General features: G+C 43.8%; 1 protein-coding gene across 2 annotated transcripts in view; it reads left to right on the forward strand.

Moving 5' to 3' along the window:
• LOC311111002 (spectrin beta chain, non-erythrocytic 1-like) overlaps nucleotides 1-19,740 on the forward strand; it is a 118,443-nt gene extending 98,703 nt beyond the window's left edge. For both annotated transcript variants that reach the window (XM_084153684.1, XM_084153683.1), the window contains 16 exons: nucleotides 389-613; nucleotides 1,233-1,322; nucleotides 1,612-1,896; nucleotides 3,408-3,538; nucleotides 3,854-4,058; nucleotides 4,156-4,530; nucleotides 5,169-5,413; nucleotides 9,057-9,195; nucleotides 9,372-9,456; nucleotides 9,559-9,755; nucleotides 9,967-10,067; nucleotides 10,602-10,656; nucleotides 16,023-16,225; nucleotides 17,543-17,716; nucleotides 17,832-17,874; nucleotides 18,047-19,740. In XM_084153684.1, coding sequence (XP_084009810.1) covers nucleotides 389-613; nucleotides 1,233-1,322; nucleotides 1,612-1,896; nucleotides 3,408-3,538; nucleotides 3,854-4,058; nucleotides 4,156-4,530; nucleotides 5,169-5,413; nucleotides 9,057-9,195; nucleotides 9,372-9,456; nucleotides 9,559-9,755; nucleotides 9,967-10,067; nucleotides 10,602-10,656; nucleotides 16,023-16,225; nucleotides 17,543-17,716; nucleotides 17,832-17,874; nucleotides 18,047-18,250 — 2,757 coding nt within the window. In that variant the 3' untranslated portion in view covers nucleotides 18,251-19,740. The remainder of the gene's footprint in view (nucleotides 1-388; nucleotides 614-1,232; nucleotides 1,323-1,611; nucleotides 1,897-3,407; nucleotides 3,539-3,853; nucleotides 4,059-4,155; nucleotides 4,531-5,168; nucleotides 5,414-9,056; nucleotides 9,196-9,371; nucleotides 9,457-9,558; nucleotides 9,756-9,966; nucleotides 10,068-10,601; nucleotides 10,657-16,022; nucleotides 16,226-17,542; nucleotides 17,717-17,831; nucleotides 17,875-18,046) is intronic.
• The last annotated feature ends 5,190 nt before the right edge of the window (nucleotides 19,741-24,930 follow it).

Raw genomic sequence — 24,930 nt, forward strand, 5'->3', positions numbered from 1 at the left:
GTGTGTGTGAGAGAGACTGGGAGAGAGACTGGGAGAGAGACTGGGAGGGAGTAAAGCAGAGAGAGCGATGGAGCGAAACAGTGTGCCTATAATATGAGGTAGAACTACAGTGGAGCATGTTGATTGTATATGCGCGACAGTGAAATGAAAGGTTGTGCACCCATGGTATCCTTTGTGTAACCCAGACCCAAAATGTGTGCATGTGAGAGAGGGAGAGCATTTCCACTGTTTGTTTGATCTGGAAGAGGGAGAGCGAGCGAAAGAGAGGGCACAAACAAAACGGAGAGCTCTGGAACGCATGCTCTCAGTTGACCAGAGAGGGAGCTAGAGAGAGCTTGCTGTAATCCTGTCTCTTTCATTTCCTCTCCTCCTGGTGTGGTGTCCCTAGATGCTGGAGAGCCAGGTGGAGGTGCGTCAGAAGGAGGTGGAGGAGCTGCAGAGCCAGGCCCAGGTTCTCAGCCTGGAGGGGAAGGACACGGACGAGGTGGACGGCCAGCGCCGCATCGTGGAGAAGAAGTTCCAGCAGCTGCTGGACCCTCTGAGGAAGAGGAAGGGAAACCTCATGGCCTCCCGCGAGATCCACCAGTTCAACAGAGACGTGGAGGACGAGATCGTAAGTACATGAATCTATCGTAGTCGTGTGTGTGTCTGTCAGTGTCGGTGTGCGCATGTGTGTTTCAGAGAAAGAGTGAGAGATTATGTATGCCTGCTTGTGCAAGTGTTAAATGTATTTTTATGCAAATGTTTATAAGCTACAGTATACTGTGTGTGCTTGTGTGAAATGGCTGCCCTATGGCAGTGTGGAACAGCAGCAGAAGCTGAACAGCAGAGCAGCACCTTGTCTGAAGGGATTTAAGAACTAAACGTTTTTTCTTTTGGGGGGGGGGCACCCGCTGAGAGTAGCAGCAGGTGCATGCTTTCATAGCTGTGATGGTCTCTTTGTTAATGTAATGACTGTAGTAACTCCATTCAGGCAGACAAGCAGGAGCAGGCCACGTGTTTTGACATGACTGGGTTGGGTCTCTGAACTGAAGTGTCTGCATCTGTGTATGCCATCAACTGGATTTAAAATGCTTACTTCAGTCAGTCAGAAGAAAAACCGCTTTGCCCAAGTACTTCCCTTATTTCAAGTGGTTAGTTGTGGTTAAGTTTAGATGCTGTCATTGCTTTTGCTACATCAATGTGTCAATCTTCCAAAATTATTCATACCTATATCTGTGTTTTCCTCTTAGCTCTGGGTTGAAGAGCGAATGCCACTTGCAATATCTACAGACCACGGAAACAACCTGCAAACAGTCCAGTTACTCATCAAGAAAAACCAGGTAAGAAACAACCTGCAAACAGTCCAGTTACTCATCAAGAAAAACCAGGTAAGAAACAGCCTGCAAACAGTCCAGTTACTCATCAAGAAAAACCAGGTAAGAAACAACCTCTGTCAGTTTGAACCTTGAACAGTATTTCTATCTATAGAATATAGCTCTTAGCGTTTACAGTACTTCAATTAGAATCAGGGTGACCGATCTGTTTCTGTACCAGGTGACCTCATGTATTCTACTTTCAAAGCAGCTGACATCATTCTGACCTTCTGCCCTTTAACCTCTCCCCCACCAGACCCTGCAGAAGGAGATCCAGGGCCACCAGCCGCGCTGTGACGACATCTTTGAGCGGAGCCAGCAGGTCCTCAAGAATGACGACAACAGCCTCAGTGGCGAGGGGATCCGCCAGCGGCTGGCCGACCTGCGGCGCCTGTGGGCCCAGATCCTGGAGGAGACAGGCAAACGCCATGGACGACTGGAGGAGGCCCACAAGGCCCAACAGTACTACTTTGATGCTGCTGAAGCCGAGGCCTGGATGAGCGAGCAGGAGCTCTACATGATGTCAGAGGAGAAAGCCAAGGTGAGGGGCGCAGTGGGGCAGAGAGCAATTTTTTTTATATATGAGCAATCAGAATGAAGTTTGAATGTGAGGTAGGATGATGGTGATTGGGCCTGATAGGATGTATGATAATGGTGATTGAGCCTGATGGGATGTAAGATGATGGAGATTGGGCCTGATGGGAGGTAGGATGATGGGAATTGGGCCTGATGGGAGGTAGGATGATGGGGATCGGGCCCGATGGGAGGTAGGATGATGGTGATTGGGCCTGATGGGATGTAGGATGATGTGGATTGGGCGTGATGGAAGGTAGGATGATTGGGATTGGGCGTGATGGGAAGTAGGATAATGGGATTGGGCCTGATGGGAGGTAGGATGATGAAGATTGGGCATTCTGGGATGAGCAGCTGTCTTTGGTAGAGGTACAATGTGTGTTTAGGTTAGGACTGGTGGGTTGCTCTTCAGTAGTTTGTTGGGGTGGATCTTTAGGAGGGGCAGAGTTCAATAGGAACTGGGGTGTGGTTACAAGGCAAGCTGCTGGATAGGAAAAGGGCTGGTTGGTACTGGACAAGGGGTATTTCTGCACTTGGTAGGACAGTAAGTTGTTGGTATGTCAGGCAGAAGTGGGTCCTTGTCACAGAGAGAAACGAGGTGAAGGGTAAAAGACGTGTGCAGTGACCTGGGCAAACAGGGCCTTCTGACATGGTTGTGTGGCATGCTGGGATATTGGGTGTGAAAGGTGAGTAGGCAGAGAGTAGTCCTCCCGTTCATGTTTTCATGTCCTTTAGTAGGCTGGCTGTGTCCTTGACTCCTTAATATTCTCCTACCACAGGACTGGATCGCTGTGGGACTAGTCTATCTCTAATCAATAATGTGCCCTGTACACTGATTAGTATTTTTGATTGATTTAACCTTTATTTATCCAGGTTAGTCATATTGAGATGATAAATTAAATTTTCAAGAGATGCCTGGTCCAACCAAGACAGCAGCAGGGGGGGGAACAATGTTTGCGACAAATATCAGACATACTGTAACAACTTACAGACATAGACACACCATTCAAAAAATAAAATAATCACGTAGACAAACATACATTTAAATTACAGAAACATACAAGTGTCATAGATAAAAAATATATCATATGTACCACTGCATCAAGTCCTAATGTCAATCACATTCCTCAGTAGCATGTGAGTCAACCAAACTTGTAAACTCCTCCAGCTGGTCTGGAGAGAATTCCAAGAACACAGAGATGAGTAGCTAAAACAATTTTTGCCATGATCCGTTCTGATTTTAGGAACCGTTAAAAGTAAGTAGGAGTAAGACCGCGACTGTTATTTATTTTCTGACCTTATCAAAGAAGAACAGAGATAACGTGGCGGTTTTCCCAAAATTATAGATCATAGTATACCAAACTGTGCCTATGTACTGTCTGTGCAGTCACCGTCTGCTTCTGTACCTTGTCTGTCTCTGTCTGTCTGTCTCTCTCTCTCTCTCTCTCTCTCTCTCTGTCTCTCTCTCTCTGTGTGTAGGATGAGCAGAGCTCTGTGGCCATGCTGAAGAAGCACCAGATACTGGAGCAGGCTGTGGAAGACTACGCTGAGACTGTCCACCAGCTCTCCCAGACAAGTAGAGGCCTGACGGCCGCCGCACACCCTGAAAGGTGAGGGGTCTCGGGCTCATCCTCAGGGTTAAAGACCCCCTCCAGTGAAATGTGGAAGTTTAAACCATAATCATATCCACCCATTTCAGACTAAAGAATGTTAAGGGTTTAAACCCAGCCCAGAGTAGTCAGAGACCAGACGCCTAACTTAAGATCACTGTAAGGTTCATCTCCACTCCTGCTGAGTTGAAGTAGGATTTAACCACCCAGAGATTTAAGGCTTGACAGTTTAGCATCACAGAAGAGAGTGAGGATAGGATCATGTGGCTCATGTATATCCTAACCCCCTCCCTGCTTCCTCCTCCTGCTGTGTAGTGAGCGGATCGGCATGCGTCAGTCCCAGGTGGATAAGCTGTACGCCGGGCTCAAGGACCTGTCAGAGGAGAGGAGGGGGAAGCTGGACGAGAGGTTCCGTCTGTTCCAGCTCAACAGGGAGGTGGATGACCTGGAACAGTGGATCGCTGAAAGGGAAGTGGTGGCTGGGTCACATGAGCTGGGACAGGACTACGAACATGTCACGGTATGTAGTGCAGCCATGCCCCTTATGTTCCCCTGTTGCCAGAGTATCTAGCGGAATATGTCCGTTCTCACTTTGCTGTGATAATATCCCTCTACAGATGCTGCAGGAGCGTTTCCGTGAGTTTGCTCGCGACACAGGCAACATCGGTCAGGAGCGCGTGGACACCGTCAACCAGTTGGCGGACGAGCTCATCAACTCGGGCCACACCGACGCAGCAACCATCGCGGAGTGGAAGGACGGGCTGAATGAAGCATGGGCCGACCTGCTGGAGCTAATCGACACACGCACGCAGATCCTGGCGGCGTCCTTCGAGCTGCACAAGTTCTACCACGACGCCAAGGAGATCCTCAACCGCATCCTGGACAAACACAAGAAGCTGCCTGAGGAGCTGGGCCGAGACCAGAACACAGTGGAGACCCTGCAGAGGATGCACACCGCCTTTGAACATGACATCCAGGCCCTGGGGACACAGGTATGACAATAACGCCAGCAGCCAGAAAGACCAAAAGACCTACTATGGCAGTTAACCAGCAGCATACCACCCTGCATCCCACTGCTGGCTTGCCTCTGAAGCTAAGCAGGGTCGGTCCTAGTCGGTCCCTGGATTGGAGACCACATGCTGCTGGAAGTGGTGTGGGAGGGCCAATAGGAGGTACTCACCCCCCCCCCCCCCCCCAAAAAAAAAAAAAGTTTCCAATGCCTCAGGGCATTGGTGTGTGCCATCTTTTGGATGGGACGTTAAATGGGTGTCCTGACTCTGTGGTCACTAAAGATCCAATTTGTACTTATCGTAAGAGTAGGGGTGTCTTGGCTAAATTTCCAATCTGGCTCTCATACCATCATAGCCACGTAATCATCAGCCTCCAATTGGCTCATTCATACCCCCTCATTTCCCCTGTAACTATTCCCAGGACGTTGCTGTAAATTAGATTTGTGTTCTTGGTCAAACTACCTGGTAAAGTAAGGGGGGGGATAAAGCAGTTCTAATACAGCCTAAACAAATTATGCAGCTATAAGGTGAATCTCTCACAGATTTGTAATGTAAATCATAGACAAGACTTGTAAACATTTAGTATCTGTCTACCCATATTTGTCTCTTTCCCTCCCCAGGTGAGGACGTTGCAGGAGGATGCTGTGCGTCTGCAGTCTGCCTATGCCGGAGACAAGGCTGATGACATCCAAAAGAGAGAGGGTGAGGTGCTGGAGGCCTGGAGGACCCTGCTGGAGGCCTGCGACGGCCGCAGGGTCAGACTGCTCGACACCGGCGACAAGTTCCGCTTCTTCAGCATGGTGCGAGACCTCATGCTCTGGATGGAGGACGTCATCCGCCTCATCGAGGCTCAGGAGAAGCCAAGGTACTGTGAACCTGACGGGAAACAGTTTTGCCTCAGACTGATATTTTTTTTATAGCTTGCCATTATTTCAGTGCATGTCTTTTCTCCTACCGACTCTCCAACAAAAGCCAGAAAACAAGGTGCGAATAATCTCTGTAGTTTTCTGTAAGCAGCTTGTGGTCGACAGCTCGCGTCCGGATTTATGTATCTAATCCTCAGTGTTCTGTGCTGATTGTTGTGATTTACAAAGTTATCCTCACTAGCTCACCCTAAAAAACCCTCTGTATTAAAACCCCCTAAGGTTGATGTCGGCGCCCCCGTGCAAATCGAATTAGCATAATACAAAAATCCCCATAGAAATCTGTCAGTTTAAGCTATAGATTTGCATTGAATGCGTCTCAATCCACAGCATCCGCCTATGTTGCACTTCCGCAAATGCGGTGAAAGGTGACAGAGCTAGAGCGATGTTTGTCAGACCATGAGACATCCCGAAAATAATCTTCTCACAAAATTGTTTTTAGCGTCTGAACGGTTTGGCCTACAAACTATTATGAAGAAGATGGAACGATGAGACTCTCACGAACACAGTGGTGTTCTCTGTTTTGCTCTACGGCCCCCACACGTGTCTTGGGACCCGTCTGAAGTCGGTACAGCCGATCTGCCAACTTCTGTCTGTAGCATCCGAACAGTTTGGGCTACACACTAATATGACCCCTCTGTGGATAGGTGAGACTCTCACAAACGCCCACAGACCTCACAAGACTCGTCTGAATGTCCCCCAGTACCAGTTGAAAAAAATGAATGGAATTACTGTACATTTATATGGAGACTGTTTATTTGGAGACTGTTTAGTGCCAAAAATAAGAGGTTAAATACATGTACAAAAAATATAAAATGTTTCCTGATCTCATATCTCTCAGATCTAGCACAGACACTTCAGAGCAAACTTCCTTTTTGATTATTTTTTGGGACTAGTTGTTGTTCCATGTAGTGAATCTGTTATTCAATGCGTTTGTATGGGCTAATGGCAGTAAGGCAAAAATAATATTTCATCAAATATACACTACCGGTCAAAAGTTTTAGAACACCTACTCATTCAAGGGTTTTTATTTATTTTTACTATTTTCTACATTGTAGAATAATAGTGAAGCTATCAAAACTATGAAATAACACATATGGAATCATGTAGTAACTAAAAAAGTATTAAACAAATCCATTCAAAATACATTTTATATTTGAGATTCTTCAATGTAGCCACCCTTTGCCTTGATGACAGCTTTGCACACTCTTGGCATTCTCTCAACCAGCTTCATGAGGTAGTCACCTGGAATGCGTTCCAATTAACAAGAATGCCTTGTTAAAAGTTCATTTGTGGAATTTCTTTCCTTCTTAATGTGTTTAAGCCAATCAGTTGTGTTGTGACAAGGTATACAGAAGATAGCCTATTTGGTAAAATACCAAGTCCATATTATGGCAAGAACATCTCAAATAAGCAAAGAGAAACGACAGTCCATCATTACTTTAAGATATGAAGGTCAGTCAATATGAAGAACTTTGAAAGTTTCTTCAAGTGCAGTCGCAAAAACCATCAAGCGCTATGATGAAACTGGCTCTCAGGAGGACCGCCACAGGAATGGAAGACCCAGAGTTACCTCTGCTGCAGAGGATAAGTTCATTACAGTTACCAGCCTCAGAAATTGCAGCCCAAATAAATGCTTCACGGAGTTCAAGTAACAGACACATCTCAACATCAACTGTTCAGAGGAGACTTTGTGAATCAGGCCTTCATGGTCGAATTGCTGCAAAGAAACCACTACTAAAGGACACCAATAAGAAGAAGAGACTTGCTTGGGCCAAGAAACACGAGCAATGGACATTAGACCGGTGGAAATGTGTCGTTTGGTCTGGTCCAAATTTGAGATTTTTGGTTCCAAACGCTGTGTCTTTGTGAGACGTGGTGTGGGTGAACGGATAATCTCTGCATGTGTATTTCCCACCGTAAAGCATGGAGGAGGAGGTGTTATGGTGTGGGGGTGCTTTGCTGGTGACACTGTCTGTGATTTATTTAGAATTTAAGGCACACTTAACCAGCATGGCTAGTTTTGACCGGTACTGTATATTGTATATACTGTATATATTTATTTACTTTGATACTTCAAGGGGTCTTCAAAATCAAATAAAAGAATGAACCTTGGTATGTCCTTCTTTTAACAATTCCATATAGCTTAGTAGTACCCCCCCCCCCAGCTTAGACAGGGCTTAGACTCTTATGGGTTAATGCTGTAGCTGTGGCACTGTACCAAAGCAAGGTTTTCTGCGGCTCAGGTTTTCGGCAGATGGCTCAGCTGAATGTATCCCACCCACAGTTGGTCCTTTTTATAGCAACTGGAAATGCAGCTGCAGAAAATGGTGTATACTCAATGCCTCCCTGAATGTCCTCTCCTCTCAGGGAGACAGCAGCACACCAAGCCCTTATCTGGCTCTGGTTTCAGCTGTAATTGTGATCGTCACCAGGGTCGACAAGGCCTCCATTATCTGTGCCTCTCAGCTGAATCTCAGCTAGCAGCTTACCATGGAGACCGAGAAGGAAAGAGAGAACAGGAGGAGACAGAAGAAAAGAAAGACAGGAGGAGACAGAAAGGGAAAGAGAGAGACAGGAGACAGAGAAGGAACGAGAGAGACAGGAGGAGACAGAAAGGGAAAGAGGGAGACAGGAGGAGACAGAAAGGGAAAGAGGGAGACAGGAGGAGACAGAAAGGGAAAGAGGGAGACAGGAGGAGACAGAAAGGGAAAGAGGGAGACAGGAGGAGACAGAAAGGGAAAGGGAGAGACAGGAGGAGACAGAAAGGGAAAGAGAGACAGGAGGAGACAGAGAAGGAAAGAGAGAGACAGGAGGAGACAGAGAAGGAAGGAGGGAGACAAAGAAGGAAAGAGAGGAGACAGAGAAGGAAAAGACAAGCGGGAGAAAGAGACCGACAGACAGACGCAGGGTGCTAATGATGATGTCAGGTAAAGGGCAAGAGAGAAACAGGAGGAAAAGAAAGGAGAGAGAAAGATGCATTGGCTAATGAGGTGAATGGTGAAAAAAGCAGGTGGGAGAGAGAAATTGAGAGATTTGGTTTATGTCAGTAATTGCATTGCTCTGTTTCCACTGTCTGAAGGAGTGACACCCTATCCTGCCTGGTGTTTAGTCTGACATTGGCATGGTCCCAGGGGGTCAGGGTAATCGGACAGATCCCTGAGGGGGGAACATCATTATGTGAGCAGCTGTAGTCCACTGAAATGCACTGGGTGTCAGGTCATCCTGTCTTGACTGTATGTACCTGTGGTTTTAGAAAACGTACACTAGCATGGCAACTAGCAATGTAAGTAGCATTTCATGGGTCATTTAAACCCCTGGTAACCTAACCAAAGGACATTGGGACCTTGGTATGTTCAGTGTGTGTGTGACACACCTCTAATTGTGTTGTTGTGTCACTCCTCTAATTGTGTTGTTGTCAGTCCTCTAATTGTGTTGTTGTCACTCCTCTAATTGTGTTGTTGTGTCACTCCTCTAATTGTTGTGTCACTCCTCTAATTGTTGTGTCACTCCTCCAATTGTCTTGTGTCACTCCTCTAATTGTGTTGTTGTGTCACTTCTCTAATTGTGTTGTTGTGTCCTCAGGGACGTGTCATCCGTGGAGCTCCTGATGAACAACCACCAGGGCATCAAGGCTGAGATCGACGCCCGCAACGACAGCTTCACCAACTGCATCGAGCTGGGCAAGTCCCTGTTGGCACGGAAACACTACGCATTAGAGGAGGTGAGGGACCAACAATGTCATAACACCCTCACAGAGACCGTTACTTCCCCCTCCTCCGCTCTCTGTTTCGGTCTTTTGCCCCAGTCTCCGGATGGCTCCCTCTGGTGTTGTGGTGCGTCATTAAATGTATGGTGTTGGTAGCCTCAGTTAAAACTCAATTTCCCTTCCATTTTCAGATCAAAGAGAAGTTACTACAGTTGACGGACAAGAGGAAAGACATGATTGACAAGTGGGAGGACAGATGGGAGTGGCTAAGATTGGGTAATTCTATCAAATAGTGTTCAGTCTGTTGCACCGTATTGGCTACTGTGTCACCGTTACTTTCTACTGCCGTGTTGTCTGACTAGCTGTGTCTGTGCCCAGTTCTGGAGGTGCACCAGTTTGGCAGGGACGCGGGTGTGGCCGAGTCGTGGCTGCTGGGCCAGGAGCCGTACCTGTCCAGCAGGGAGATGGGTCAGAGTGTGGACGAGGTGGAGAAACTCATCAAGAGACACGAGGCCTTTGAGAAGTCAGCTGCCACCTGGGAGGAGCGCTTCTCAGCGCTGGAACGGCTGACTACGGTGAGAGGACAGGGGGTGCTCACAACTCACAGGGCTGTCAGTCATACAATAACTCAATTTAGTTTTTAATTAGATTAGGCATCCATCCCCAATTCTCTCATCTCATTTGTCTGTCAGTCAAATTGACTTAATGAAATTACTTGAATTGATCAATTTCAATCTGACTAATTCGGTTGGTCATTAATGATTTGTGTGTCGGTTTGTGATGTAGATGGAATTACTGGAAGTGAGAAGACAGCAAGAGGAGGAGGAGGGGAGGAGAAATCCCCCACCTGCAGAGACCCAGATGGACGAAGCATTGCCACAGCAGAGGTGAGAGAAAAGCCTGGAGCGCCATACTAAAATGTTGTTTGGTCTGTTTGTCATGACTTATTTAGTGTGTCTGTTCTGTGTCTGTGTTTAGACTGAGCAGCCATGCTGTATTCTGGTGTTATGATTGTCCCAGTGTGTTTATAAATACTATAAAGAATTTCGCACAGTATTATATAGAGCCATAATCGCATTGGAACTGCCATCTCCAATTACTCAAGTAAACCGCAACATTACCTTGAAAAACATTATAGCTTAATAGGGACTGTGAAATGACACACACAGACACACTCTAACACACACAATCTACACACACACATTATTCTTTAGTTGTTTTGTTGGTATATGGTTGTATTTTTTTTTTTTTGTGACTGTCCTTGTCTATCAGTGTATCAGTGTTTTGTTACTTGTCATGTTTTTTGAGAACCCCGGGAAGAGTAGCTGCTGCTTACTTTGTGCACTTACATCATATTGCTGAGTCTACCTTTAAATATGGTGTTTGAGACTGACTGTTGTCTGTGTGTGTTGTCCCTACAGGGAGGGTGAGCAGGTGTCTCAGAACGGACTGCCATCGGACCAGGACTCCCCTCGGGTTAGTTACCGCTCCCCAGCCTATCAAAAGTACACCAGCTTTCAGACCCGCTGGACTGGGACTGGGGGCAAGAACGGCGGGCGGGCCGGACCGTGACCCCCAACACCCCCCCCCCCCCAAGGGGAGAGGACTGTTCCACACTTATTCCACATTTACCGTTTAGCCTTATCCTAAATCAGTTACAAAACACTATACTTATCCTAAATCAGTTACAAAACACTATACTTATCCTATATCTGTTACAAAACACTATACTTATCCTATATCTGTTACAAAACACTATACTTATCCTACCTTGAGTATTTCTTTTTCTTTATTTGCATAATGCGATTTAATGCAAATTAGCTTTGCTGATTGCAGTTTCCTGTATTGCCGTTTTCTATTCACCTAATCTTATTTTATCACAGCGGATGTTGCAGGACTGAACATGGCTAAATGCAGTAGCAAGGGTACTAGATTATCAGAGTTGTTTTGGTCAATAGGATAGTTATTAATGCTTTAATCTTTTATACTTTCATATTGCTTCAAACTGACTGGTGCCTTTATTGATAAACACTACTGAGGACTACTGAGGACTGCTGAGCACTGGACCTGCTCTGCAGTAACTACATGGTAGCTGCAGCTACATACTGGATGATTAACTGATCAGATATAAGCAGAGCAAAGATTAAATGGGAAGGTGAAAATAAGATATTAAACCATTTTGGATGGTAGGGGACCAGATATAAAGTTGAAAGTTGAGTTAAGCAACCCTATTTCAAAAGCAGTACAACATTTCCAAAATCTCAATTTTGAGATTGAGCGAAGGATTTAAAAAAATAAGTGAATACATTATTACATTTGATTCCTAGTAGATTGAAATGATCTATTGGCTGATGGAAAGAGAAGCATAATGGGACACTACAGCACTAAGTATTCTAGAATGAGAATGATCACTGCATGAGTGTGTATGTACGCATGTGTGTGTGGGAATGAAAAAGGACCCCCCCCCCTCCCTTGTGTAGACTTCTATTTGTATATTTTCTTTATTTCCTGTCAGGTTTTAGTATTTTATTCCCTCTTTTTCCTTCCCTCTCTCCCTTTTCTCTTCTATCCCTGTTTTACTTTCTCTCTTCCCCCTCTCAGCTCGACACTCCTCTCCTCCTATCTCCGTCCCTGATGATAATACTGTTTATGTACGTTATTATTTACAAACTTACCATGTGGAACCTGAATAACTGACAGACAGACACATTTTGCCGTGACTTAAATCGGTTACTTAGTAATGCAATTAAATCATATTCTTTAGTCCTCTCAGGTTACAAGTTGCCCCAGATCAAATCAACCAGGTCTCTTGCAAAATAGATTTTTTATCTCAATGACTTACCTGAATAAATACAAGTTAAATAAAATTCAAGAGAATATGAAATCAAAAGTAGTGAGTAGCTACTGTATCTTCCTCAGATGTCCATAATCTTCACCCCCGTCCAGACAGCACATACAGTATGTCATACCGCTATCATACAGTGCCATCTCAAATACCATTTCACTATGTATGATTCATTTCACTATGTGGAAGGGATATTCATATCACTTCACCGTCTTAATTCTGTTTTTAGGATTGTTCCAGTCGTGGCAAGTGTGTGTGTAGAGGGGTGTAAGCACATTCCTATCAGTCATTCATTGGTCCTCAATAGATCTATGGTACCTGCCTTAACGTTCTCATATCATTTTTCATGTCACTGTAGCTCTGTGTATCGGATCTTCATTTCCTCCCTGGTTATGTTACGTGTTGGTCCACCCTTGAATCATTTCACCCTTGAACCCACCCCACTAACACACTTTCCCCAATAAAACCTTGTTAGTCAGTCACTTCCCATGGATGTCCTGTTTGTGTTGTCCTTGTGCTGTCTGCAAAATAACCCTGTTTCTGTCCTCATGTCTTATGTTGGTATGTTGTTTTACATGTCATCATTGTTGTTAATCACCTTCCACTTTCAGTGACAACTGTTATTGTTGTTTTCTCCTTGTGTATTTTCTATGGTTTCATCCCAGGGTTGTTTTATACACATTCATGTGCAACACATTTGCATTTCATTTTTAATGTAATTTTATTGTAGATATAATTTATCCAGTGGACGTCTGACATTAAATCTACAGTATTTTATTTTGGTGTAAAAAGGCACCCATCCTAACTGAGAGAGGTCAATGTTCTAAGATTAGTGTGTGTAGTTCTGCATAAGGCTAATTTACATTTTACATTTTAGTCATTTTAGTCATTTAATTTCTAAGGTAACTACAGTTACTACTATCAAAATGATCCTCCAAGTCAATCAAAGTTGATCTGAGAGTATTTACCTAGAGGCGATCAGTCTAGCTATATTAATATTATCAGTTTGGAGAGCATATTTGAGAGAGAATTTGGGTGCAGATGTGAATATTAATAATAGAATTCCCTATATGAGTGTCAGCCCAAGCGAAAACTATTTGAGCATTTACCCTGAACATTTAACAAAGCGGTGATGACAGATATCACTCCCACGTTGCACCAATCGAAGGCTGCAAAACCTGGCAGCGATGCAGTCCTTCGTGTCCAGTATTGGTCCAGCCAATGGCAGGATCTCTGTATAAGCATCCAGGATTTGTCCATCGCCTGGCAAGCTCTCAGTAAAAGTGTCCACGATTGGTCCAGCCTTGAAGAGCTCAGTAATGGGTAATACGTTGGAGTGGGTGTGTTGTGAAATAATAATATTTTAACTGGCCAATTTTGCATTCCCCTTCACTTTACAATAATGAAACAAATGTCAATAATGAGTTCAAACAATTTGTGTTAATTGTTTGGGATTTTGGTTTGGCCTTTCGCTCCCTTTCTATCTCTCTATTCAACAGTATTTTGTGTGGCAATGTGGTGTGCATGTCCTAACCTCTGATCTGTGCATGTCTTTGAAATGCTCTCTCTCGCTGTCTCAGCTGAACCCCGGCCCACTTTAATCAATCCCATAATCCAAAGCTCTTCTAGATAAAGGTTGACTGAGGTGGCTTACAGATTTTTACTGCATTTGCAAACGTCTCCCTCCTCTAACCAAGCTTAGATTATCGGAATCAGAGTTAGTCAAACAGTGAGTCATTGCAGGTGAGATTGAATCGAAGTGTGTTAGTGTAACCTCATATCAGATGGCTGTTAGTCTAGAGTCAGAGAGGTTCATGGTGAATCAGTCAGATTGAATCGTTGGAGAGTCAAGTTAGAGTAAAAGTCACAAAAAATAAGTCTCATAGAGGGCACTTGATGTCAGAGAGAAAGTTGGAGTGATCCAGTGGGAGGGTTAGAGAGAACAGTCAGAAAGAGACTGAGATGCAGTTAAACAATTGATTAGTTTCACCTCAGGCACTGAACTCTAAGAGCTGAGGACCTATATGGAGCTGAGGACCTATAAGGAGCACAGAAACACATAGGGGCATTATAGCCAGAGGATGGGGAACAAAATGCACTGTACCTATCCAAAGGCTCTTTTATGAAGTCACTTTTCCTCATCAAATGGAATTGAGGTGACATATTGTGTTGAAATATTTATTTCTCATTTACAGTACAATAGTTGTAGAGAATACCACTTTCAACTTACCGTGCGTTTGGAAAGTATTCAGACCCATTGACTTTATCCACATTTTGTTATGTTACAACCTTATTCTAAAATTGATAATTGTTTATTTTCCTCATCAATCTGTAACAAATACCCCATAATGACACAGCAAAAACAGGTTTTTAAACATTTTTTTGCAAATGTATTAAACTGAAATATCACATTTACATAAGTATTAAGACCCTTTACTCAGTACTTTGTTGAAGCACCTTTGGCAGCTTTTACAGCCTCGAGTCTTCTTGGGTATGACGCTACAAGCTTGGCACACCTGTATTTGGGGAGTTTCTCCCATTCTTCTCTGCAGATCCTCTCAAGCTCTGTCAGGTTGAATGGGGAGCGTCACTGCGTTTTCAGCTCTCTCCAGCGTTTTCAGCTCTCTCCAGAGATGTTCGATCGGGTTCAAGTCCGGGCTCTGGCTGCGCCAGTCAAGGACCGAAGCCACTCCTGCGTTGCCTTGGCTGTGTGCTTACGGTCGTTGTCCTGTTGGAAGATGAACCTTTACCCCAGTCTGAGGTCCTGAGCGCTCTGGAGCAGGTTTTCATCAAGGAGCTCTCTGTACTTTGCTCCGTTCATCTTTCCCTCGATCCTGACTAGTCTCCCAGTCCCTGCCGCTGAAAAACATCCCCACAGCATGATGCTGCCACCACCATGCTTCACTGTAGGGATGGTGCCAGGTTTCCTCCAGACGTGACGCTTGGCATTCAGGCTAAAGAGTTCAATCTTGGTTTCATCAGACCAGAGAATCTTGTTTCTCATGGTATGAGAGTCCTTTAGGTGTCTTTTGGCAAACTCCAAGCGGGCTTTCATGTGCCTGTTACTGAGGAGTGGCTTCCGTCTGGCCACTCTACCATAAAGGCCTGATTGGTGGAGTGCTGCAGAGATGGTTGTCCTTCTGGAAGGTTCTCCCATCTCCACAGAGGTACTCCGGAGCTCTGTCAGAGTGACCATCGGGTTCATGGTCACCTCCCTGACCAAGGCCCTTCTCCCACGATTGCTCAGTTTGGCCGAGCGGCCAGCTCTAGGAAGAGTCTTGGTGGTTCCAAACTTCTTCCATTTAAGAATGATGGAAGCCACCTTGTTCTTGGGGACCTTGAATGCTGCAGAAATGTTTTGGTACCCTTCCCCAGATCTGTGCCTCGACACAATCCTGTATCGGAGCTCTACGGACAATTCCTTCGACCTCATGGTTTGGTTTTTGCTCTGACATGCACTGTCAACTGTGGGACCTTATATAGACAGGTGTGTGCCTTTCCAAATAATGTCCAATCAATTGAATTTACCACAGGTGGACTCCAATCAAGTTGTACAAACATCTCAAGGATTATCAATGGAAACAGGATGCACCTGAGCTCAATTTTGATTCTCATAGCAAAGGGTCTGAATACTTATGTAAATAATTGGTATTTCTGTTTTTTATTTTTAATACGTTTGCAAAAATGGATGAACCTGTTTTTGCTTTGTTATTATGGGGTATTGTGTGTAGATTGATGAGTAAAACAAGCAATTTAATCCATTTTAGAATAAGGCTGTAACGTAACAAAATGTGGAAAAAGTCAAGGGGTCTGAATAATTTCTGAATGCACAGTAACTATACTTGTCTTAAAGCCATGTTGTCATATAGCAGTCAAAGGGAATGCACTAAATGTTTCTACACAGCGTCTCATCCTGCATGAAGCTTTATCCAACTCTCTGACTTCCAGCTCCACTGTGTGTGTTGCCCCAGCCTTCTCTAATACTTGTTTCTAACAGGACAACGGGGAGGAAAGTGACATTGTTAATGGGGTGGAGGAGCACAGCCCGGGCGGGTCGCCCAGTGAAGCATGCAAGGTCAAGCCCAGCCAGGCAGCCACACTCCCGGCCAAGTCCCAGGACTCAGCCCCAGCCAACCAGATGGAAGGCTACCTACACCGCAAACATGAGTGGGAGGGTCACAACAAGAAGGCATCCAGCAGGTACACACAGATACATACATACATATTTCGCATACACACGCACATTGGAACATACAGGCAAATACACTACATGACCAAAAGTATGTGGACACCTGCTCGTCCAACATCTCATTCCAAAATCATGGGCATTAATATGGAGTTGGTTCTCCCCTTTGCTGCTGTAACAGGCTCCACTCTTCTGGGAAGGCTTTCCACTAGATGTTGGAACATTGCTGCGGGGACTTGCTTCCATTCAGCCACATGAGCATTAGTGAGGTTGGGCGATTTAGGCGTGGCTCGCAGTCGGCATTCCAATTCATCCCAAAGGTTTTCGATGGGGTTGAGGTCAGGGCTCTGTGCAGGCCAGTCAAGTTCTTCCACACCGATCTCGACAATCCATTTCTGTATGGAATTCGCTTTGTGCACAAGGGCATTGTTATGCTGAAACAGGAAAGGGCCTTGCCCAAACTGTTGCCACAAAGTTGGAAGCACAGAATCGTCTAGAATGTCATTGTATGCTGTAGTGTTAAGATTTCCCTTCACTGGAACTAAGGGGCCTAGCCCGAACCATGAAAAACAGCCCCAGATCATTGTTCCGCCTCCTCCACCAAACTTTACAGTTGGCAAATGCATTGGGGTTGGTAGCGTTCTCCTGGTATCCTCCAAACCCTGATTAGTCCGTCAGACTTCCAGATGGTGATGCGTGATTCATCACTCCAGAGAACGCATTTCCACTGCTCCAGAGTCCAATGGCGGCGAGCTTTACACCAATCCAGCTGATGCTTGGCATTGCGCATGGTGATCTTAAGCTTGTGTGCGGCTGCTCAGCCATGGAAACCCATTTCATGAAGCTCCCGACGAACAGTTCTTGTGCTGAAGTTGCTTCCAAAGGCAGTCGTTAGTGAGTGTTGCAACTGAGGACAGACAATTTTTATGCCCTACGCGCTTCAGCACTCGGCAGTCCCGTTCTGTGAGCTTGTGTGGCCTACCACTTCGCAGCTGAGCTGTTGTTGCTCCTAGATGTTTCCGCTTCACTATAACAACATTTAGTTGACTGGGGCAGCTCTAGCAGGGCAGAAATTTGACTAACTGACTTTTTGGAAAGGTGGCATCCTGTGATGGTGCCACGTTGAAAGCCACTGAGCTCTTCAGTAAGGCCATTCTACTGCCAATGTTTGTCTATGGAGATCGCATGGCTGTGTGCTCGATTCTTTGGTTGAAATAGCCAAATCCACTAATTTGAAGGGATGTCCACATACCTTTGTATATAAAGTGTATATTCCTGACAAATTATTTTGCTGGCACTGCACTGACAACTTTTTGTGTATGGCGTTTCAGATCCTGGCACAATGTGTATTGCGTGATCAACAACTGGGAGATGGGCTTCTACAAAGACCATAAGAGTGCCAGCCAGGGGATCCCTTACCACAACCAGATACCCATCAGCCTGAATGACGCTGCGTGTGAGGTCGCCCTCGACTACAAGAAGAAGAAACATGTGTTCAAACTGAAGTGAGCACTGAATAGCTCCCTCTGTGTCTTGCATTATCAGAAGATGAGGTATTGCATACTGTAGCCAGTAGTACGCTTGACTTAGTACTCAACTGTTTTTATTTTCCTTTTACAGAGCTACAGATGGGAATGAGTATCTCTTCCAAGCCAACGATGATGTAAGTTTGTTTAGCTATACATTTGTACAGTGTATGTGAGTGACGTTCTTCCTGTGAATATTGTTTACTTTACTATCTTTAGTCCTTATCTCTATGTGGATGTCTGAATGTCGATGTATTGGTATGATCTGTGATGTGTGTCTGTCCTGATAAATCCTCGTCTGGGCCGCAGGAGGAGATGAACTTGTGGATGCAGGCCATCTCCAACGCTGCGTCCTCTGATAAGACAGAGATGACCCCCAGCAGCCATAGCACCCCCACCTCCAGCCGAGCCCAGACCCTGCCCGCCTCCGTCGCCCTGGCAACCGAGTCCAGCCCTGGCAAGCGTGAGAAGGACAAAGAAAAGCGCTTCAGCCTTTTCAGCAAAAAGAAATAGATCTTCCTCCCCCTCAGCCCCCCCAATGCCATTCCTCTTCTTTCCCCTACTCCTCTTCCTCTTAAAGCCAGACTCCAGCATGCAAGCTCAGAGCCAAAACTCCACACTCTGTGCCTAACAATCCTACAGCCGGGCTCAGAGGTCAAATACAATATGCCGTTTTTCTTTTTTGAAGATAAGGAACAAAGAAAAATTATGTTAAGGTAGATATGATGCTTTGGGCAGCTGCCATTGTAAACCATCCAGAAGTCACCGCTGAAAAACAGGATAGTGTTTCCAGTTAAGATTTCTTTGTATATTCTCTCGGTTTTCCTGCTTTCTCATTTCTCTGCTTTTCACTTGTTGCTTTGGTTGTTTTTCCCCAGTTCTTTTTGTAATAGTATGTAGTTTCTAGGGTCTGTCCTCAGTTTTGTGAGGCTATCTTTGAAAGATGACATTCTTGCGGTTGAAAAGCAAAGTCAGCGGTGCTTTGAACTGTGTGTATAACTTGTCTATAACAAACAATTAAAAACCTGTTTAATTTCACTTACTAATAATAAGCTCTACAACCATTATAAGCTTCAATATAGTCTCATTTTATCCCCTAAAACTTAGTATGACACATTAATTGGGATGAAAAAAACGGGATAATATTCTGTCACTGTGACAAATTTTAGTCATATGGGTTCCAGATATTGGACTTTCAAGAAGCAAATGGTGCGTTCACTTGCCACATCATCATGTTGATGTAAAACGCATCATCATGATGATGTGACACTTTGCTTCTTGAAGGCCAATATCTTGAAAACTTGACTGCTGACATGCAAAACATTTTGGGACTGTATCAACATTGGACTAATTAAAAAAAAATTGGGGTGGAGTTTTCCTTTAAGTTTCAGTCATGTTTTTTTGTGTTTTTTTGTACAATGTTATCATATACTACTCCGGCTCAATAAATTACTAAGACCAGTCAGAATGTTGGATATCCATGAAGGACTAGAACACAGATTAAGGTTTATTTCTGTAATTTTTCAAAACATTATTCTGTCCTTTTGATTTGTTTTCCTACGTATTTGAGTTGCATTATAATGTATGTTTAAAAATGTATTGAGTTCAAAGTATAAAAATGTGATGTACAATACAATAAACACTTTAAGCATTGCTGTTAAGTGGAAAAGTGGATTCTAAAGCATTTACTGGAATAGGTAATGTTATGGAAAAATGGTTGCTTGCTTTTGTTGGCTATAGCACTGCATATTATACTTTTTGCTACATTCTCTGGCTATTTGATAAATAGTGTGCTTTTCTCTGTCACTAACTATTGTAATGAAATATGTCTTCATATTGCACAATCAACAATGCCATGATGGGAGAAAGCTTGTTTTCCATAGCAGGTTCTCTAGGTATGTAGTTTAATATGGACCAAGGTCACAGGTAGATGGAACTGTACCTGTAGACTTTTACCCTCTCTGTTAAATATGTGCAAAGCCATTAAATTGCTTTTAAGATTACATCTGTCTCTGTGTTTTCAGTACTACAGCTTCACCCAAATAAGCAACAATTCCTCATGTCATTACAGCTTCTATATGATGTAATACATTTTAATGTGACATGCCTCATTCAGTGCAAACACTATTATTCCATTACAAACGCATTACTAAGCAATTAGAGATATTACTATGTAACAACATGTTAATATGATGAGTAATTACATTTCTGTTTTTCAACACATCAGATAAGCAATTAAAGTTATGGAATAATAAATCCTATGCGTCCTCTATTCACGTTCACCTCATTTACGCAATATAGATTTTTCAGACCTTCCCTAACTCTCGATATTGTTGGGTCCCTCAATTATTGTATCCCTTTCACAATTGCCTGTTCACCATCTAGTGGCCGAATGGAGGTATTGCTGCCAGTGTTAAACGTTTCTTCAGAAAATTAATCTCTTTCCCAGACACTTGGCGCCTGGGAAAGAGGATAGCAGAAAGCTAAACAATATATTAATGGAAGAATAGAAAGATTTAATTTGAATACTATGGGCACCAGTTTGGTCAAATGGTTTAGATGGTAAGAAGGCATGAATTATAGGGATTACAGATGGCCTGCTGTTAATTTAATGTACCACTTCTTGCCCCTACAGAAACATCAGCTCTGCCGACCAATTAGGTTTCCCAATTTATTTGGGTAAGGTGAAGCCTGTCCTCCAAACGAATGTGAGAATACCGTGTTTGACCTTGCAAGACTAGGTAGGGTGGGGCTATAGGTAGGAGAATCCCATATGATGAAAATTGAGCGGTAAAATAATCCGACCATGGGATAACCATGTTGCTTTTAATTAAGACGTCCTTTCATACCAATGGCCATGAAGGAAAGGAGACCACAAAGAAGACTGGAAGTGTTTACAGGTTGTAATGTGGCTATCAAAGTAACCCCCTTTGCAGAGTACTCTATCAACTCTTGAGTCATCTAAAAGCCAACCTGAGGGGACAGGAGTGTGGGATATTTATTTATTTGAGATTATGAGGCAGACGATGCTCCTGGTCTCTCATATTGGGAGAGAGCAGTGATGTTTCTTCAGCATTTCTATCACAAGAGGGCGCAAGAGTACCAGTAAACTGACAACTCAGAATCTGACCTTTACACAAGGACATTATACACTGAACAAAAATATAAACGCAACAATTTCAAAGATTTTACTGAGTTACAGTTCATATAAGGAAATCAGTCAATTGAAATAAATTAATTAGGCCCTAGTCTATGGATTTCACATGACTGGGAATATAGATATGCATCTGTTAGTCACAGATACCTTTTTTTTTTTTTAAAGGTAGGGGCGTGGATCAGAAAACCAGTCTGTATCTGGTATGACCACTATTTGCCTCATGCAGCGTGACACATCTCTTTCGCATAGAGTTGATCAGGCTGTTGATTGTGGCCTGTGGAATGTTGTCCCACTCCTCTTCAATGGCTGTGCGAAGTTGATGGATATTGGTGGGAACTGGAACATGCTGTCGTACACGCCAATCCAGAGCATCCCAAACATGCTTAATAGGTGACATGTCTGGTGAGTATGCAGGCCATGAACATTTTCAGCTTCCAGGAATTGTGTACAGATCCTTGTGACATGGAGCTGTGTATTATCATGCTGAAACATGAGGTGATGGCGGCGGATGAATGGCACGACAATGGGCCTCAGGATCTCGTCACGGTATCTCTGTGCATTCAAATTGCCCTTGATAAAACGCAATTGTGTTCGTTGTCCGTAGCTTATGCCTGCCCATACCATAACCCCACCGCCACCATTATGGCACTCTGTTCACAAAGTTGACATCAGCAAACTGCTCACCCACACGACGCCACACATGCTGTCTGCCATCTGCCGGGTACAGTTGAAACCGGGATTCATCCGTGAAGAGCACACTACTCCAGCGTGACAGTGGCCATCGAAGGTGAGCATTCACCTGCTGGAGTCGGTTACGACGCCGAACTGCAGTCAGGTCAAGACCCTGGTGAGGACAACGAGCACGCAGATGAGCTTCCCTGAGACTGTTTCTGATAGTTTGTGCAGAAATTCTTCAGTTGTGTAAACCCATAGTTTCATCAGCTGTCCGGGTGGCTGGTCCCAGACGATCCACCAGGTGAAGAAGCTGGATGTGGAGTCCTGCGCTGGCGTGGTTACACGTGGTCTGCAGTTGTGAGGCCGGTTGGACGTACTGCTAAATTCTCTAAAACAACGTTGGAGTTGGCTTATAGTAGAAAAATGAACATTACATTCTCTGGCAACAGCTCTGGTGGACATTCCTGCAGTTAGCATGCCAATTGCACGCTCCCTTAAAACTTGAGACATCTGTGGAATTATGTTGTGTGACAAAACTGCACAGTTTAGAGTGGCCTTTTATTGTCCCCAGCACAAGGTGCATCTGTGTAATGATCATGCTGTTTAATCAACTTCTTGATATGCCACACCTGTCAGGTGGATGATTATCTTGGCAAAGGAGAAATGCTCACTAACAGGGAGGTAAAAAAATTTGTGCACAACATGTGAGAGGTGGGTCACGAGTTATGAGAATACATCTATAATCAAACACTATTTCATCTTAATTTGGGTCACGGAAGGACGGCAATTTCTCATGAAAAAGTTTGAGAGCCCCTGCTCTATTCTATCAACCCTGACAACCAGGTTTCTGGGGTCAATCAAAAACATCCTTCTTCTTGCACTGTGAGAATACACATTTGGATTCACGTGCTCAACAAATCAATACAGTTTGAAACACATTCTCCACTGCATTAATTCAAGCAGTGACTCACAATTACTTTGTGCATCGGTAGTATTTGTTATTTTACTAGTCGCAAGGAGTATGAGGCAGAACCCCAGGAAGAGTAGCTGCTGCTTCTGCTAAAAGCTAATGGGGATCCAAATAAACCAATAAACAAGACCGTTGTCTTGTCTAGTACTTAAAACTAGATACTTGATTGCACACAAACAATACTGTATTCTATACAGTACACAGTGCATGAAATAAACCACAGAACATCTCTTATTATTATTACAGACTTTCACCCAGCAGCATGCCCTGGTTAGAGTACTGTGGGAGGGGATGATGTATTATAACAAAGTAACATTTGGCCATCAACCAAATGATAAGCCATAAGGAAGTATAACAAGTGATTTGTCTCACTCCCAGCACAATGACAACATGAACAGTTGTATTAGTTAGATTAGGCTTGGCACTGATATAGAAGCTTATTCTGTTGCTATGGTTAGGCTAGGTGGGGCATAGCATAGTCTGAGTATAGCCAGTTCTGTTTTTGCTATAGCCAACTCCTCTATCATTCATTCTCCTCTATCACTCATCCATGATATATGGCGTGCATGGCAACCAGACCTGGGTTCAAATACATGTGTATTTGAGTATTTGTTATTTTAATACTTGTTTTCTGTGTATTTCAGTATTTTTGAATTGAAAGTATTTGAAAGTATTTTCAAATAATTTATTATAAATAGCCTACTACTTGAAAGTATTTTCAAATACTTATTTAAAATACTTTTTTTTCAAATACCTGGGTTAAACGTATGGGAATATATTTGAGTCAGTGTATTTTAGTATTTCCAAATACATTCCAATATTCAAATTCTTGTCTTTTCAAATAAAAAATATCGAAATACTTCCTTCCAAATGTCTTTGAAAGTAATTGAAATACCCTAAATATTATTTGAACCTAGGTCTGATGGCAACAAATGTCAGAGGAGTTGGCTATCTGGCAACAGGCTGGGCTGGGTGGGGCAGAGATACAAACCCCAAGCAGTTGCTATGGTGAGGAATAGATAGGCTGCTAGAGTCCCATGGGAGTTGTCATTCAAGAGGAGAATCTCAATTGCATACTCCTCGCATCCTCTCTCCTCGCCTCCTTCTAAAAACCCATTGGATGAGAGAGCCAGAGGTCCCTCCGCTCTGACCTTCTCCTCCAAAGGGTTTTGAGAAGGAGGCGAGGAGAGAGGACTATGCAATTGAGATTCTCCCAAGGTCTTTGTGAACACAACTAGAAGAATATTAACTCAGCCAGCCAACTCCTCTCACATGCAACATAATCACAGAGAGCCCTACAGGAGGCCCTGTTGAATGGCATGGTAGATTGCACTGGCTCTCCAGTGAAGTCTGTCACCCTGCAGTGCTGTTCAAGGGGCTGGCAATGGCATGCTCTACTTAGCATTTAGCCTTTGAGATCAGTTCAGTTTCCATCTAGAATACTTATTGTTCTATATGCACACACACACACTAGCACTGACTTTGCTGATAGCTACTTTATTGAAGAAAAATGTACTTACTATGACTGAGATATGTGGTTGTCCCACCTAGCTATCTTAAGATGAATGCACTAACTGTAAGTCGATCTGGATAAGAGCTTCTGCTAAATGACTAAAATGTAAATGTAAAAGCATGCAAGGATATTACAGTAGAGGATCAGTCAAAGGGGGACTTAATAATCAGTAAGGGATTATGGTTGCTAGACCCTTTACAGAAAATGTACTGGTGTTAAGATTTGAGATCGATGGATACAAGAGATATTCAGTTCTAGAATGCGTCTGTGAATGACCTGTTTCACATGTGAGTTGAAGACTCTCCCTTTGGTTCAACTGTCTCAAATTTGACAAATCATAATATGATTTTTATTCTGGCAAAAGTATTACATCCCATTTAGTTTCCTATTTGGGATTCAACTCCATCCAATTTCATCTACCATCCAACTTGTTACAGAAAAACATTTATCAGTTGCTATTTGATTCAGTCAGTTCCTATTTGGTCTAATCTCTTTATTTTAATTAGGGCCTACAATTTTCATGATTAAATCAAAGTAAATTTCACGCATATGAATTGACTCAATTATTGCTGATCGTAGAAGCTGCCATTCTGTTTTCATACCTAACCGATGTCTTTTCTCATCTGTAGGTCTTCAGGACCTTGGACAGCGCTTTAGCATTGCTGACTGGTAGTTGTAGTTTTAAATGTTTTGGACCAACGAGAAAGGGTGAGAGTGGGAATGCCACAGCCATAAACACATCAATACCCATAAACCTGTGCAGCTGGCCGCTCAACGTCCGCGGCAGTGCAGGGGTGGCTCGCAGGGTGTTGTGGTTACTAGCTCTTCGAAACCAGAGAGAGGCTATTCAAAAACATATTACGTTTAAGTACTGGATG

The sequence above is a fragment of the Coregonus lavaretus genome, assembly GCF_964263955.1.
Source record: "Coregonus lavaretus genome assembly, chromosome: 36".
NCBI classification, from domain to species: Eukaryota; Metazoa; Chordata; class Actinopteri; order Salmoniformes; family Salmonidae; genus Coregonus; species Coregonus lavaretus.